Here is a 17,187-nt window from a genome sequence, read left to right as displayed (position 1 = left end):
CAAATTCTCTCTGCAAGAGTTATCAGATTATTTCAAATTACTAAACAGGAAATGTTTGAATTTGGTGACAATACACACAAACTTCTAACACGCCAGTTGAGAAAAGTTGAAAAGGACCAGACTAATCTAAATATCAAATCAGATAAAGGTGAATTGTTGACACTTCCAAAAGACATTAACAAAAGATTGCCCCAATTTTATCAAAACTTATATACATCCAAAACATCAACAGAAATGAGAAAAATTACAAACGTAATTAATAACTTAATAACTGTAATCTTCCGACATTTAATCCGGTGGAACAAGAGCAATTAGGAGCACAGATTTCAATTAAAGAAATAGAAGAGACAATCAATTCATTGAAGAACGGTAAAACACCAGGACCAGACGGATTTAGTAACGAATTTTACAAAAGATTTTACGAGGAAAATTCCCCGCGTTTACACAACCTTTATATATACGCATTTAAAGAACAGACATTACCACAAACCCTAGCTGAATCAACTATTACACTTATACCCAAAAAAGATAAATATCTGGAAGACCCTGGATCATACAGAGCAATCACCCTGTTAAATACATCAGAAAATATTAGCTAAAACTCTGGCAAGAAGATTAAGTAAATACGTTAATAAAGGAATACACTCGGATCAAACTGCGTTTATACCCAAAAGACATTCGTTTAACAATTTGAGGCCTGTTTAACATAATGTATTCACACAGAACGATAAATGAAGACTTAGCAATTATTTCATTAGCTTCAGAAAAAAGCACTTGATCAAGTAGAATGGAAATATCTTTTTACAGTACTGCAAAAATTCCAGTTGGGAGAAAATGTTATCTCATGGATAAAACTATTATATGATAAGCCGATTGCCAGAATACTGACTAACCATATACTCTCTCCTAAATTTCAGCTATCCGGGGGCAATAGACAGGGATGTGCATTATCACCCCTGTTATTTGCCCTTGCGATTGAACCTCTAGCGGAAAGTATAAGAGTACATCCGAACATTCACGGCTATAACACTAAATACTCCAATAATAAGATATCATTATATGCAGATGATGTATTATTATATATCACCAATTCCCAAGTTAGCATTCCAAGTATATTAAATCTTATAGAGGAATTCGGTTCCTTTTCAGGATTTAGAATAAACTGGACCCAAAGTGAAATGATGTCAATAAAACCTCAAGAGCTGACACACCTCCTAAAATTCTCTTTCAGAATTGCTACGGAAAAATTCAAATATCAGGGGTGTTCAGGTAACCAGAAAATATACTTCTCTATTTAACGCAAACTTTCCTCCTTTAGTTACAAAATTAAATGCTCTTATTCAATTTTGGAAAACACTTCCGATGTCTCTAATAGGTAGAATAAATGTCATAAAGATGATCTTCCTCACACAAATCCTGTACTTATTCCAATCAATACCGATATATCTTCCTAAAATGTTTTTCAAAAAACTTGATTTTCCGATTACAAACTTTATTTGGGATTATAAAACACATAGAATTCATAAACGCCACATAAACATAAACTCAAAGAAACTGGTGGATTGGCTCTCCCCAACTTCTATACTATTATTGGGCAACGAATATTAAAAATGCAATTTATTGGTTGGACAATACAGGTCAACAGGTAAATTGGTTAATAATGGAGAGAGAGGATTTTAATATAACAAAAGATGAAGCATACAAATTAGCCAGAAAAAGCAGCCTACCAGAGGACTGGGAGAAATTCAGAGTCCAGCAGAGGAGGACAAAGGGTTTAATTAGGAAAGGTAAAATAGATTATGAAAGAAAACTGGCAGGGAACATAAAAACTGACTGCAAAAGATTTTATAGATATGTGAAGAGAAAAAGATTAGTTAAAACAAATGTAGGTCCCTTGCAGACAGAAACAGACCAATTGATCATGGGGAACGAGGACATGGCAGACCAATTGAATAACTACTTTGGTTCTGTCTTCACTAAGGAAGACATAATAATCTGCCGGAAATAGCAGGGGACCGGGGGTCAAATGAGATGGAGGAACTGAGTGAAATCCAGGTTAGCCGGGAAGTGGTGTTAGGTAAATTGAATGGATTAAAGGCCGATAAATCACCAGGGCCAGATAGGCTGCATCACAGAGTACTTAAGGAAGTAGCCCAAGAAATAGTGGATGCATTAGTGATCATTTTTCAAAACTCTTTAGATTCTGGAGTAGTTACTGAGGATTGGAGGGTAGCTAATGTAACCCCACTTTTTAAAAAGGGAGGGAGAGAGAAAACGGGGAATTACAGACCAGTTAGTCTAACATCGGTAGTGGGGAAACTGCTAGAGTCAGTTATTAAAGATGGGATAGCAGCACATTTGGAAAGTGGTGAAATCATTGGACAAAGTTAGCATGGATTTATGAAAGGTAAATCGTGTCTGACGAATCTTATAGAATTTTTCGAGGATGTAACTAGTAGAGTGAATAAGGGAGAACCAGTGGATGTGTTATATCTGGACTTTCAGAAGGCTTTCGACAAGGTCCCACATAAGAGATTAGTATACAAACATAAAGCACATGGTATTGGGGGTTCAGTATTGATGTGGATAGAGATCTGGCTGGCAGACAGGAAGCAAAGAGTAGGAGTAAACAGGCCCTTTTCAGAATGGCAGGCAGTGAGTAGTGGGGTACCGCAAGGCTCAGTGCTGGGACCCTAGCTATTTACAATATATATTAATGATTTGGACGAGGGAATTGAATGCAACTTCTCCAAGTTTGCGGATGACACGAAGCTGGGGGGCAGTGTTAGCTGTGAGGAGGATGCTAGGAGGCTGCAAGGTGACTTGGATAGGCTGGGTGAGTGGGAAAATGCATGGCAGATGCAGTATAATGTGGATAATGTGAGGTTATCCACTCTGGTGGCAAAAACAGGAAAGCAGACTATTATCTAAATGGTGGCCGATTAGGAAAAGGGCGGAGATGCAACGATGTGCAGCAGGCAGTGAAGAAAGCGAATGGTATGTTAGCATTCATAGCAAAAGGATTTGAGTATGGGAGCAGGGAGATTCTACTGCAGTTGTACAGGGTCTTGGTGAGACCACACCTGGAGTATTTCGTACAGTTTTGGTCTCCTGATCTGAGGAAAGACATTCTTGCCATAGAGGTAGTACAGAGAAGGTTCGCCAGACTGATTCCTGGGATGTCAGGACTTTCATATGAAGAAAGACTGGATAGACTCGGTATGTACTCGCTAGAATTTAGAAGATTGAGGGGGGATCTTATAGAAACTTACAAAATTCTTAAGGGGTTGGACAGGCTAGATGCAGGAAGATTGTTCCCGATGTTGGGGAAGTCCAGAATAAGGGGTCACAGTTTAAGGATAAGGGGGAAATCTTTTACGACCGAGATGAGAAAAACATTTTTCACACAGAGAGTGGTGAATCTCTGAAAATCTCTGCCACAGAAGGTAGTCGAGGCCAGTTCATTGGCTATATTTAAGAGAGAGTTAGATGTGGCCCTTGTGGCTAAAGGGGTCAGGGGGTATGGAGAGAAGGCAGGTACAGGATACTGAGTTGGATGATCAGCCATGATCATATTGAATGGTGGTGCAGGCTCGAAGGGCTGAATGGCCTACTCCTGCACCTAATTTCTATGTTTCTATTAGAAGAGCTTGGGAAGACGAACATGGCCTAAAAATTCTAAAAGACAGATGGGAGGAAAACCTTCTATATATACACAATTGCTCGATTAACGTTAGACATTTGTTAATTCAATTTTAAATACTGCACACACTCTACTATTCAAAGTCTAAACTGAATAGGATCTTTCCAAATGGATCTACTATTTGTGATAAATGTCTTCTTCAGGAAGCAACTATAACCCATTCCTTTGCCTCTTGCATAAAGTTACATAATTTTTGGAGAGGAATTTTTGAAAATTTTTCAAAAACACTAAAAACAAAATTGGATTCCGACACAGAATTGATTATTCTAGGTACGACAAAAGCCTGCTCTGAGCTATCAGTATTTCAAAGACTTTTCCTTAATTATGGCCTAATAACAGCAAAAAAAGTAATACTCAAATTTTGGAAACATACATCGGTTCGTACCCTTAAGATGTGGATTACAAACACATCTGAGACGCTACATCTTGAAAATATTAGACTTGTCTTAGCATAAAAACCACATCATGTTTCGAAGACATGGACAGCATTCATTGATTTATTACAAGGATATTATGGTACAACACAACTTTGGAGTTAAATCTAATTACGGGTTGGGTGAGGTGGGTGGGGAGGGATGCGAGGCAGGTATATCACCACTTTTTTCCTTCTTTCTCTTTTTGTCTTTTTATTTTTCTTATTTTTTCTATTCCTTTCTTCTTTCTTTCATTTATTCACTCTTTGGCTACATCACTTTGGTAGTCTAGGGGTTCTATCTTTGCACATTTCACTTTTTCTCTTTCTTGCTTTTTCCTCCTTTTCCTCTAACTATAGCTAAAAGTTAAAAGTGAAGCTGTACAATAACTGTATTATTTCATATGCTGTTGGGAATAGTTTTGTACATTTGCTTCTAAGAAATGAAAATAAAAATAAATAATTTAGTAAGGACAGCAAAGACAAGCCAAGGAATTATAGGCCAGTGAGCATGACATAAGTGGTGGAGGTTTGTGGAAGGGGATGTACCAACATTCCGATAAGTATGGACTGATCGGGATAGTCAGCTTAGCTTTGTGTGTGGGAAATCATGTCCCACAAATCTGAATTGAAGAGGTCACCAAAAGGATTGAAGAAGTCAGGGCAGTGAACGTTATCTATATGGGCTTTCGCAAGGCCTTTGACAAGGTCCCTTATAGTAAGATAGACTAGAAGGTTAGAACGCATGGATCCCAGGTGAGTTAGGCAATTGGATTTAAAATTGGCTTTGGGGAAGCAGTCAAAGGATAGTTGTGGAGGGTTGTTTCTCTGATTGGAGCCTGTTTCTGTGCTGCAGCTCCATAACTCAATGTGCTTATGAAGCTATATCAGGACATGGTAAAATGTAGAACAAAAATTACCTTATTTTCTGCAAAATACAAAGTGCTAGAGAAACTCAGTGGGTCAGGCAGCATCTGTGGAGGGAATGGACAGATGACCTTTTGGGCTAGGTCCTTTTCTCAGACTGATTGTAGTAGGGAGGAGAAAGCTGGAAAAGAGAGGTCTCGTAAGTGATAAGGGGAGAGGGGAGATAAAAAGGAAAATAGAGGATTCAGGGAGATTTGTGTACACAGGCGGGGAATGGAGCAGGGTGACCGGGGGTGGGAGATATGAGCAAAATGTATGCACATCGGTGTGGTAAATGACCATGGGATAAAGAAGGGCAAAGAGGAATATTACTTGAAATTGAAGAATTCAAAGTAAACTACCCAAGCAAAATATATGCTGATGCTCCAGTTTGCTTGTGGCCTCATTCTAGCAATGGAGGAGGCCCAGGACAGGAGGTCAGTATGGAAATGGAAAGGAGAGTTAAAATGGTTATTAATGATTTGATACAATGATATGATGCCATTTATTTGTTGTCATTTGAACCTCATTGAGGTTCAAACAAAATTTGGTTTCTGGAGTCATACAAACAAGTAGAAGAACAAGACACAACACAATTTACACAAACATCCATCACAGCGAATCTCCTCCTCACTGTGATGGAAGGCAAAGTCTTATCTCTCCCCTGCACTCCCCATTCTCCTCCCGGTGTCAAAGTCAAAGCCCCCGGCGGGCGATGGTAAATATGTCCCGCGGCCATTAAAGCCGCGCCGGGCGATGTAAGGCCCTGCTCCGGGTCTTGGTGTTGGAGCCCCCGGCGGGCGCTAGCAAGTCCCACGGCCATTTAAAGCCGCGCCGGGAGATGTAAGGCCCCGCTCCAGGTCATCCTCAACCCCGCAACTCGGGCGGGAGAAGTCGCCGTTGCGGAAGCCCCGAAAAGCGGTCTCCCAACAGGGATCCGCGAGCTCCCGGTGCTACCGTCCACCGGGCCGGCGGCTGGAGCCTCCAAATCTCCGGGGTCGGGCCGCAGCAGCGCGCCACCACAGCTCCTCCCGCTTCGAACTTGGCCAGCTCCACGATGGTAAGTAGTCCGCAGGCTCCGCGACTGGGAGATCCAGCAGATTTTGGGGGACAGAGCGCGTATTCAGTGAAATGGTCGCCTAGTCTATGCTTGATCTTACCAATGTAAAGGAAGCCACATTGGGAGCACCAAATGAGATGCTTGTGAACCTCTGTCTCATCAGGTAGGGCTGCTGGAGTCCCTGGATGGAAGCGCAAAAGGAGATAGGTTTAGGTTTAGGCTTATTATTGCCACATGTACCAAGTACAGTGAAAAGCTTTGCTTTGCATATAATCCAATCAAATCAGGTAATACTATACATAAATACAGTCAAGCAAAACTCAAATACAATAAGTAGAGAGAAGGGAAAGAATATAATTCTCAGATGTAGGGACAGGTGTCACAACTCCTGTGGTTGCAGGGGAAAGTTCCTGGGAAGGGGACGGGTTAAGTGGGGAAGGGAGGGTTTGACATGGGAGTGTGCTCTATGAAAAGCAAAAGGGGTGGGAAAAGGAAGATGCGACTGGTAATGAGGTAACGTTGAATGTGGTGCAAATGTTGGGAAATACTGCATTGGATGTGACAGCTTGTGGGGCGAAAGTTGAGAACAAGGTGAGCTCTATGCTTGTTCAATCTGTGGGGGGAAAGGGAGTGAGAGCAGAACACAACACAATGTTGCGGGACACAATGAAACATAGGTGAGAGATCCAACCAGAACAACTGGGGTGAAAACATGTTTACTGAAAAAGGAGGACATCTTGAATGTTCTAGAGACAGAACATTTTAAAGGAGGCAGTGGTGTAGTCAAAATAATCATGTGCGTTTGTAGTAGGTGTCGGTACACAGTTTGTACCCTGTGATGAAACATAGAAACATAGAAAATAGGGGCAGGAGGAGGCCATTCGGCTCTTTGAGCCAGCACCACCATTCATTGTGATGGACACAGAGAGATCGAGAAAGGTGAGAAAGATATCAAAGATAGTGCAGGTGAATTTGAGGCCAGGATAGAAAGTTAGTAACAAAGTTGATTAAATCAATTAATGCTGCATGGGTGCAGAGGCAGCCCTGGTGCAGTCATCAATGTAGTGGGGAAAATGTTGGGGAACGGTGCCAGAGTATGAGTGTTAAACATTATCATTAAAAAGACAGACATCACTGGGGTCTCAGTGACTATCCCATGGCTACATTTTTAATTAAAAAAAAAAAATAGGAGTCAAAAGAGAAGTTGTTAAGGGTGAGATTGAGAACAGTCATGAAAAGGAAATCAAATTTGGCATTTTACTATTCTGTAGCTCGAAGACAAGATAAATGTGTGTGTTTATACAAGGGTAAGTGTATCAATGCTGGGGAAAATAATACTTCACTATTCATTTTTTACATTTGCACCAGATAAGTGACAAGTGACTAATGACAAGTAAAACGGTTGAAACATTCTTGGAATACCAGAGCTAGTTGTGTAATTCAACAGCGAATGACCATACTACCTTCAAAAATGTGAGAGACATTCTTGAGAGAAAGCAGTACGTGTGGGGAGCAGAATTGAGATGAAGGTAAGTAAGCAAAGGGAATTCCTATGCCATGTAGCGTCCTGGCTCCGGCTTAACCTATTGCTCAAAGATCAATGATAACCCCCACACACTATCCCTACCACTAAAGCCATCCTGGTGATTAATGTCTTAAAATTCCTGAACACAATAACAAGATAAGTAAAAATGCACTCCTCCCAAAGAATTACTGCATGTTACATCTATGTAATGCCTTTAAAGTAAAGTGCCACAAGGCACTTGGCAGAAGTGTAAAGAAAACAACAATGAGATTTCAGACAATGAAACCCTTGGGCAAAGTGTTGATTGATAATGAGGGCTTTGGGGATGCAACATTAGTGCAAGTGACCCAAGCCAACGTTAGAGCAAGCAGGAGACGAGTCATAGAGTGATACAGTGTTGAAGGAAATGAAGAAGGGGGAGGGAAGTGGTGTGTGTGTGGGGGGGGGGGGGGGGGGGGGGGGGGGGGGGAGGGTTGTGGGGGGGGGAGGGGGGAGGGGAGGGGCGGGGGGGGTAGGATGTGGAAGGGGGAGGGGGGGGGGGGGGGGATGTGAGGGGGAGGATGTGTGTGGGGCGGGGAGGTGTAGTAGGTGGGGGGGGGGGGGGGAGGGGGGGGTGTGGGTGGGGGTGGGATGTATGTGCAGAATGTACAAAACATTGAGGTGGGACAAGGTTATTATCGTGAGGATGTGACCAAAAAGGTTTATTCCTTCAGTTGGTCCACTCACTACTTACCACAGGCCCAGTCAGCTAGGAATGAGCCAGTGCTGTCAGGACAACCTTGGTGATGGACAGTGAAGTCCACATTCTGTGTTCTTGCTACTTTCAGTGCATCTCCATGTTCATCAAAGAGGAGCAGTGGGAGCCACTTTTCTTGGTCCAAATTCAGTGTCCAGGTGAGTGCCATGTGATCCACCTGGTCGCATTCTTTCTCTGTTTGAAAGTAGCGGTTATGGTAAACTGAATGATTAGGTAGACCACTTCAGAGTCATTTACCAGCCACCCACATGCACCAATGGACTTTCTTCCAACTTGTGTGGTCCTACAAATGTATAGGTTGCAGAGACTGGTGCCATGTATGTTACTCCCTAGTTCACAAATGGAAAAAGAAAAAATCAGCAACTTCAACCAGTCAGCCAAACAGGAAAACCTTTTACAGCCATTAAATCAAGATAAAATTAATTGTTACTAAGGAAAAAATGTTAATAAGTAACAGGCAGCGTGTATTTGTTAAAAGGAATTGTACTTGACTAACTTTACTATACTGATCTCACAGTGTACCTCTAACTTTCAAAGAAGAATTGGATTAATACTCACCCGATGGTTAAATTTACTGGATCATTCTGTGATTCAGTGAAGAAACAAGAAAAACCAAGGGAAAGTTAAGAGTGTTTTATGGTCACAAGACCCAAAACGGAACTGAAATTCTTGCGAGTCTTCCGTAAGCACCATAATAAACATAAAAGTTCCGTGTATACACACACACACACAAGTGTGTGTGTATATATATATATGTATATATGTATATATATGTATGTTTTTATATATATATATGCACATATATATATGTGTGTGTATATGTTTATATATGTGTATATGTATATATATATATAATATATATATATATGTGTGTGTATATATATATATATACACATGTGTGTGTATGTGTGTGTATATATGTATACATGTGTGTATATGTATACGTGTGTGTGTACGCGCACGCGCGCTTATAACGCATTGAGCTCATCTCAGAGTGGTGCTTCACTGTTGCTTGAGCGGCCCCCTGATTTTGCGTTGTAGTAGTGATGGCATACAAGCCCCGCCACAGGTGTCGAACATACATCTTATCCTCCAATTTAGAGCAAAAACTTTACTGCATGTCGTGTTGTTAGTTGCAAGCGGAGCACAAAACCAAAATCCTTGGATGTGTACATACTCGGCCTATTAACTTAATTAATTAATTCAAGTCATTGATGGCCTCATCAAGGTTGTTTCTGGACTTCTTATATCACTATATCGCCAGACTTGAATGTCCGAGATCTGGTCCTCAAAAGATTGCAACTTCTTGATTCCTCAAAGGCATCTGGTTGAGGAACACTTGGATGTTTCTTGTTAAAACACATTCCTCCACACGTTCCCTTACAAAATCGGTAACAACTGTGGCATATTCATTTAGGTCCGTTGCCGAGTCCTTGAAAATCACCCAATCTACCGACTCCGAGCAGTCCCAGAGTCGTTCCTCTGCCTCCCCAGACCACTCCTCTGTGCTGTCCTCACCACTGGGAGATGCACTCTCCAGTTGCTGCCTATATCCAGGATGAATGAGCACAGCTGTGGTCCAATTTCCCAAAGTGAGGATGGAGGATGGAACGATAGGTATCTCTGGTGGAGGTATATCAGTGGTCGAGGGTGTTTGGTCATCTGGTGCTGCATAACACGCAAGTAAGATAGAACAGAGATTTTAGGAACATTACTAATGGAAGATGATCAAAGTCCTCGTTTGACAAGTGATGTCAAGAAAGGAGTTCAATAATGAGTGAGATTCCACACTTCTAACAACGCAAGTACCTCGTTTTCTTAAGGCCACTATTCCATGTGGACATGAAAGGATGCCAAAGATGCTCGATCACATTCATGGTTAATTTGTCTAATTTTAGCTTAGCAATAAAGGTTGTGCTAATAACCATTGTAAAAACGCAACATTGAAGTGAAACTTTTTTTTTTTTGCACTTACTGATTTAAAAAATCCATTATTATATTGTTTTAAACTAATGTTATTCAATTACTAATTTGTGTGTTCCTTTACCTGCTAGGATATAAATGCATTTAAAGCTATATTTATTGGTGTTTTATTTAAGTTAAATATAATGACTTTTAGACACTTACATTTACTGAATATTGCATCCCACCCCCAAAAATGGGGCAGGTTTATTTTGTTTTAAGTGCTGTTCTGTTGAATCTGATTAAGTTTAAGTTGAAACAATGATATAACTATTTGAATCTCAGCCTCAGCCTCTTGTCCACAAATGGAACAAGCACCCAGATAACATCATAGTTCTGGCATTGTGCTACCTCATTACAGCAGCACAACCCAAATTATATGGTTTTCAATGCCACTCAACTGTACGTGTCTTCATCATATTTTAATACATTAAATACAAACATTGCAGACAGTAATAATCTCAATTATTGACATTTTACATTGTAGGATTAGATACATTTGAATAGTGTCAGGATGCACAAACATGCTCAGAGTACTGGCATGTTTTTGGTATACATAGATATATCTATGAATATAATTAATGTTAGCATATATATATACTTCACAATTGTAGTCACGTTGCTGGTGTGTGTGTGTAAATAACTACTCAATTAGCTGCAGTCAGAATGCTATTAAAACTTTGGTCACTGTTCGAATAAACAAATTTACTTGGAGTACTGAAGGTAGACAAAAATGCTGGAGAAACTCAGCGGATGAGGCAGCATCTATGGAGCGAAGGAAATTGGCTAAGTTTCGGGTCTTGAGTCTGAAGAAGGGTCTCAACCCGAAATGTTGCCTATTTCCTTCTGGAACTGCAGATGCTGGTTGCGGCCCCAGCATCGAGCCTTGCGTCACTCCACTCACCACTGCCTGCCATTCTTACAGGGACCAGTTTATTCCTACACTTTGATTCCTGTCTGCCAACCAATTCTCTATCCATGTCAATACCCTACCTCCAATATATATGTTCTAATTTTGCCCACTAATCTCCTGTGTGTGACCTTATCGAAGGCTTTCTGAAAATCCAGATACATTACATCCACTGGCTCTCCTTCATCCATTTTATTTGTCATATTCTCAAAAAATTCCAGAAGATTAGTCAAGCAGGATTTCCCCTTCATAAATCTATGCTGACTTGGACCAACCCTTTAACTGCTATCCAAATGAGACGTTATTACTTTTTTAATAATTGACTCCAGCATCTTCCCCACCACCGGTCAGGCTAATTGGTCTATAATTCTCAGTTTTCTCTCTCGCTCCTTTCTTGAAAAGTGGGATAACATTAGCTATCCTCCAATCTACAGGAACTGGTCCTGAATCTATGGAACATTGGAAAATGATCATCAATGCGTCCACGATTTACAGAGCCAATCCTCCTGGGATGCAGACCATCAGGCTCTGGGGATTTATCAGGCTTCAGTCCAATCAGTCTACCCTATACTATTTCTCACCTAATGCAAATTTCTTTCAGTTCCTCTGTCTCCTTAGACCCTCTGTCCTCTAGTACATCTGGGAGATTATTTGTGTCTTCCTTAGTGTAGACAGAACCAAAGCACCTGTTCAACTCTTCTGCCATTTCCTTGTTCCCCATAATAATTTCACCTTTTCCTGCCTTCAAGGGACCCACATTTGTCTTTACTATTCTTTTTCACTTAACATAGCTAAAGAAGCTTTTACTATCCTTCTTTATATTCTTGGCCAGCTTACCCTCGTACTTCCTCTTTTCACCCCGTATTGCCCTTTTTGTTACCATCTGCTGTTTTTTGAAAGTTTCCCAATCTTTCTTCCTGCTGCTCTTTTCTATGTTATATACTTTTTCTTTTAGTTTTATTCCATCCCTAACTTCCCTTGTCAGCCACGGTTGCCTCTTACTCCCCTTAGAATCTTTCTTCCTCTTTTGAATGAAATTATCCTGCATCTTCTGGATTATGCCCAGAAATTCCTGCCATTGCTGTTCCACCGTCATTCCTGCTAGGATCCTTTTCCAGTCGACCTTGGCCAGCTCCTCTCTCACGCCTTCTAGTCCCCTTTGTTCAACTGACCCTGGTTCAACTTTGTTCAGCAGCCCCTTTGCTGCAACCTTCCCCCCCATCGACGAACTGTACACTGCAAGGGCCAGGAAGCGAGCGGGTAAGATCATCTCTGACCCCTCTCACCCTGGCGACAAACTTTGAAGCACTTCCTTTTGCAAGGCAACTCCGGACTGTCAAAGTCACCACAGCCAGATATAAAAAAGGCTTTTTTTCCATGAGTTAAAAGGCCATAATGAGTTAAATTATGTTTTATTCTTAATTGTTTACTGTATATTGTGTTGTTACTTGCGAGCAAAGCACCAAGACAAATTCCTTGCATGTATACATACCTAGCTAATAAAATGTATCCAATTAATTTCAATGATGCTGCCGGACCTGCTGAGTCACTCCAGATTTTTGTGTCTATCTTCTGAAAATGCTTTAATGTTGAGGTAATATGGATAGTTGTGGATAAGTGGTGTGCATGCCATTTGAACAGATAGAATGTATTTTTGGATGACTCAGAGTCTACTTTTATCTACGAACACTCCTGCAAAGCAGTATATGTTTGCTCAATTAAAATGCCATGATAAAACTATAAAAGGTTATTGTTGACAGAAGGACAGAAAAATGATTGAAGTGGGGAAGAGCTCAGGAGATGGGAGATGATGGGATTGGAGTTGAAAAGAAAGGATACAATATTGCAAAGGGATGCTAAAATGTTTTACTTTTCATCATCGAGCCTACATTAGCGTCTTGGTCCCTGCGTGCATTCCAATCCCGCAAACACCCAATGAATCCCCAAATTTGATTTGAACAAACACTGACACCCCAGGTTGAACTTTATATCAATAAACTATCAGCACCGATTTCTAAATGCAAGTATGACCACTGGAACCCCACTGGAAGCTGCACGAAGGACAGGCCAAAGATTGATGGAGAAAGTTGTAGACTGGTATGAGTGTATATTAGAAATCTCCATTATATATCTCAGGGGTTACTGGTTCTCATGTAGTGACTACTTCCCAATCCATGATTTTACCATTTTCTTTCTCAATCTACATTCACTTTCTCTGCTCAACCTACCTCTCCCAGGCCAGTGAGCTGCTTTCTCAGGAAAACAGCCAAGAATTTATGATCTTCTAACATATCAGGAAAGCTGGGATTCCCATCTCCAGCATGTTGTAGAATTTGTTAAAGGCCGAATATGAATTGAACATGACATCTAATCATGACAGATATGAACAGGGCACACACCATCAGTCTTTAAAATGGGGGGCAAGTGGAGGAATAAAAGTATAATTGTCACAACTGAATATATATAATAACCAAGAGTACAATTAAGGTAGCTATCCATGACCTTAAAAATGGGAAAGGAAACTCTCCCTGCAGCATGAATTATGCTGCAAGGAAAAAATCAGATTTTGGATCAGAACAGTGTGCATGCTCCCCCATAATTACATTGCTGACATTTACAATTAAGGCACCAGATGTGGTGGAAAACAAGAGGGATCTTTATGCAGATTAAAACAATAAATGAAAATGTCTGTAATTTAAAATCCCATTTCACAATTTATTATATTTTAATTTAATAATGAATGCAATGATTCTTATGATTGTTCCATGGTCTAAACTTGACTTTGGAGATAAAACTTAATAAAATATTTAAAGAAAATTAGTTTGCTTCAAAACACAATAGGTTTCTGAATAAATTATATTGCTAAAACACAATCGTAATGAATACAAGTAAATATTGTATATAAGATATTCTGAATTATTTAGATTTGGCTGTATTCAGTTTTTATTTTTCTCATCTTCCTCACTTATTGCAAACAAATTATCAGAGCTCAAGTTCATAAATTTTTGCATTAGATGAGGGGATTTAAGGAGAGCAGAAAATGATGTTTTTCTACTAACAGTAGGAGATGATTTTTGTCTACTGATGCCCTTTGCTGAAAATGTACTGTTTATCTGTGCAGGCTTTGCTTGCTTACATTCAGGAGCACCCAACATGTAGAACACATCTGCAGAAGCATCACAATTCAGGTACTGCCAGGGTTTTTTGCCACTATGGTCCCTTATATTAAAATTTGCATGATATTTGTTAACTAAGTATTTAATGACTTTTAGTTGTCCATACATTGTGGCTATGTGCAGAGGAGTGTACCCACAGGTAGATTTAATGTTCACGTTTAATTTTGTTCTCTGTTTCCTTGCACAACCAAAGAATTTACTGAGTGCATGGTAGTTGCCATGCTTTGCTATCCAGTGAAGTATTGTATATCCAGAAATAAAATCCTTTTTCATGCCAATGCTGGGGTCCTCGGAGAACAAGGCGCAGGCCTCTTCAAACATACCCGCAGATGTTTTCACTATCCATTCATGCTCTTTAGAATCGAGTGGAACCAATGAAGAATCGTCGGATCGCTCTTTCACTTCTGACAGTTCCTCTTTTTTCTGCTCCTTGAGGCTCGTTGCCTGGACCAAACATTCTGGCCGATCCCTTGCGTTCCGAGATAAATTTTTATCAGTCATTTTACAAACAGTGTGATGGTTATTGACTGGTGACAATGGTTGGATTTTGTGAGGAAGCTCCTTGCTCCTGGTCACTTTAGGAGACGCATGGTTTTTGGCTGATGTGTTTTCTCCTTCACGATGCTGACTGTTACCCATTTGCTGCCCATTTCCAGCATGTAGTCTATCATTCAGTTTCCCCTGCTTCGTTGGGATACATTCTTCTGAACTTACAAATAGCATAGCGTCGCCACCAGCTGATTGTTCTTGCCATATTTTTGCGTTGCTGCTGTGTTTCTTCGATGATGAGGGGCTTACACGATGGTTGATCAATGCTGTATCACTGGGAGAAGATGCAATTCCCTCCATCCTCTGAGAAGGGTTGACTTCCACGAAATTCGCGAAGGAATTATGTTCAGATTTATGCGATGTTTTTTCAGGAACGGGTTTTACAGATATAATCTCAGCACTGCTGTTGGGAAGTTTTTTATGGGCAGGTCTCCCACTCCCTTTATGTTGAGCAACAGGCGGGGCGGCATAAGAAAGGATAGGCGAGGCTGTGGAAGAACCTAAAACAGGTTCATCGAAATTGTTGGCGCGATTGCCTTCATCGTTTAACAACCTGGCAGCCTCACCCGTACACAAAACATTCGCTGCAGAGTTTATTTCACGATCTCCAGACCTCAGTACTTTTGACTTGCGAGCAACCGAATCCTCGACCTTGTTGTTTGCTGCCGTGAGATCCTTTTGACCCCGGGGTTGGTCCCCGCTGGCCCTTTCGCGACCTTCCCTGGCCTCAAGTTGTGTGAGACTCGCCACAGAAGCGCGGTCTCCACCTAGTAACCCTTTCGCCCGGTCCTTTGCCGCCTGTACAACAGCCCGGGACACGTCCGACACCGCTCCGGTTGAACTTCTGGGAGACTGGCGACTCTTGTCGCTCCCTTTCGGTGCCCCGAGCCCTTGAAGCCCTACATCGGCTCCGGGTTCACTCGGTAGATGCGGAACCTGCCTGGTGTCCGCAGGCGAGATCCCCTCATTCTCTCCTGTATCTGCACGCCCGAGCCCCGAGTCGCCAGAACAGGATACTTCTTCGGGAATGAATTCCACATATCTCTTCCTCAGAAGGACGTACTTGACGCCGTCTTCCACCTTCACCACGGCCAGCGAGTTGACAAACTTCTTAAAGTGCTCGCGGTTCTGCAGCCGCCGCTCGGGGTCGCTCAGGAAGAGCCTGAAATGGGCGACTAAATCCGCATTCCTCACCTTCCCGCGGTGCTGAAGGAGGTAATCCAAAACGGTCTCTTGACTGAAAGAGTCAGCCATGCCTGGATTTTGCTAAATGCTCATGCAAGCGTTGGTTGCAGCGTTGGTTGCAGCGGCGGCGGTGGCAGCTCCCGGACTCTGCAGCAGGAGGTCAGCACCGCCCCTCGCGTCTCCGTACACCTGCCCCAAGGCCCGCCCCCCGCGCGGCTCATTGGCCGCTGTTCCCGCGGATCCAGGACCAGGTAGCGACCGCGTGCGCCGCAGGTGGGACTGCAGGTGAAATGCAGAGAGAGCTGTGGTGGAGTATCCAATCTGCTCCCTGTCTGCAAGTAAAACTGCAAGTGAGCCGTTTTACTTGTAGATAACTCGCAGATTAATTAGCAAAAAAAAATAAATCCCTTCAATCAGAGTATTGAGTATAGAAGTTGGGAGGTCATGTTGCAGTTGTATAAGGCGTAGTTCAGGCCGCATTTAGAGTATTGTGTTCAGTTCTGGGCACCTTGTAATATAGAAACGATGTTGTCAAGCTGGAAAGGGTGCAGAGAAGATTCACAAGGATGTTGCTAGCACTAGAGGGTCTGAGTTTTCAAGATAGGTTGTGTAGGGTGGGACTCTATTCCTTGGAGTGCAGGAGGATGAGAGGTGATCTTATAGAGATGTATCAAATAATGTGTGAGGAACAGATCGGGCAGATGCACAGAGTCTCTTGCCCAAAGGAGGGGAATTGAGAACCAGAGGACATAGGTTTAAGGTGAAGGGGGAAAGATTTAATAGGAATCTGAGGGGTAACTTTTTCACACAAAGAGTGTTGGATGTATGGAACAAGCTTCCTGAGGAGGTAGGGACTATCCCATCATTTAATAAACGGACAGATACATGGATAGTACAGGTTTGGAGGGATATGGACCAAAGGCTGGCAAGTGGTCCTAGTGTAGCTGGGACATGTTGGCTGGTGTTGGTGTGGGGAAGTTGGGCTGAAGGGCCTGTTTCCACACTGTATCACTCTATGACTCTAAAACTGCCATGAGTCAAC

At 41.8% G+C, this 17,187-nt stretch overlaps 1 protein-coding gene across 1 annotated transcript; it reads right to left on the bottom strand.

The window, feature by feature from the left end:
* Window positions 1–10,785: 10,785 nt before the first annotated feature.
* On the bottom strand, window positions 10,786–16,348 carry LOC129699643 (uncharacterized). Its single transcript, XM_055639617.1, has one exon. The coding sequence runs from the start codon at window positions 16,212–16,214 to the stop codon at window positions 14,172–14,174; it is 2,043 nt and encodes a 680-aa protein (XP_055495592.1). The 5' UTR covers window positions 16,215–16,348; the 3' UTR covers window positions 10,786–14,171.
* Between the last annotated feature and the right edge of the window lie 839 nt (window positions 16,349–17,187).

This window comes from Leucoraja erinacea, chromosome 1, assembly GCF_028641065.1.
Source record: "Leucoraja erinacea ecotype New England chromosome 1, Leri_hhj_1, whole genome shotgun sequence".
Classification (NCBI taxonomy): Eukaryota; Metazoa; Chordata; class Chondrichthyes; order Rajiformes; family Rajidae; genus Leucoraja; species Leucoraja erinaceus.
Note: the sequence above shows the minus strand (reverse complement) of the source record. Positions and strands in the feature narration are given on the sequence as shown.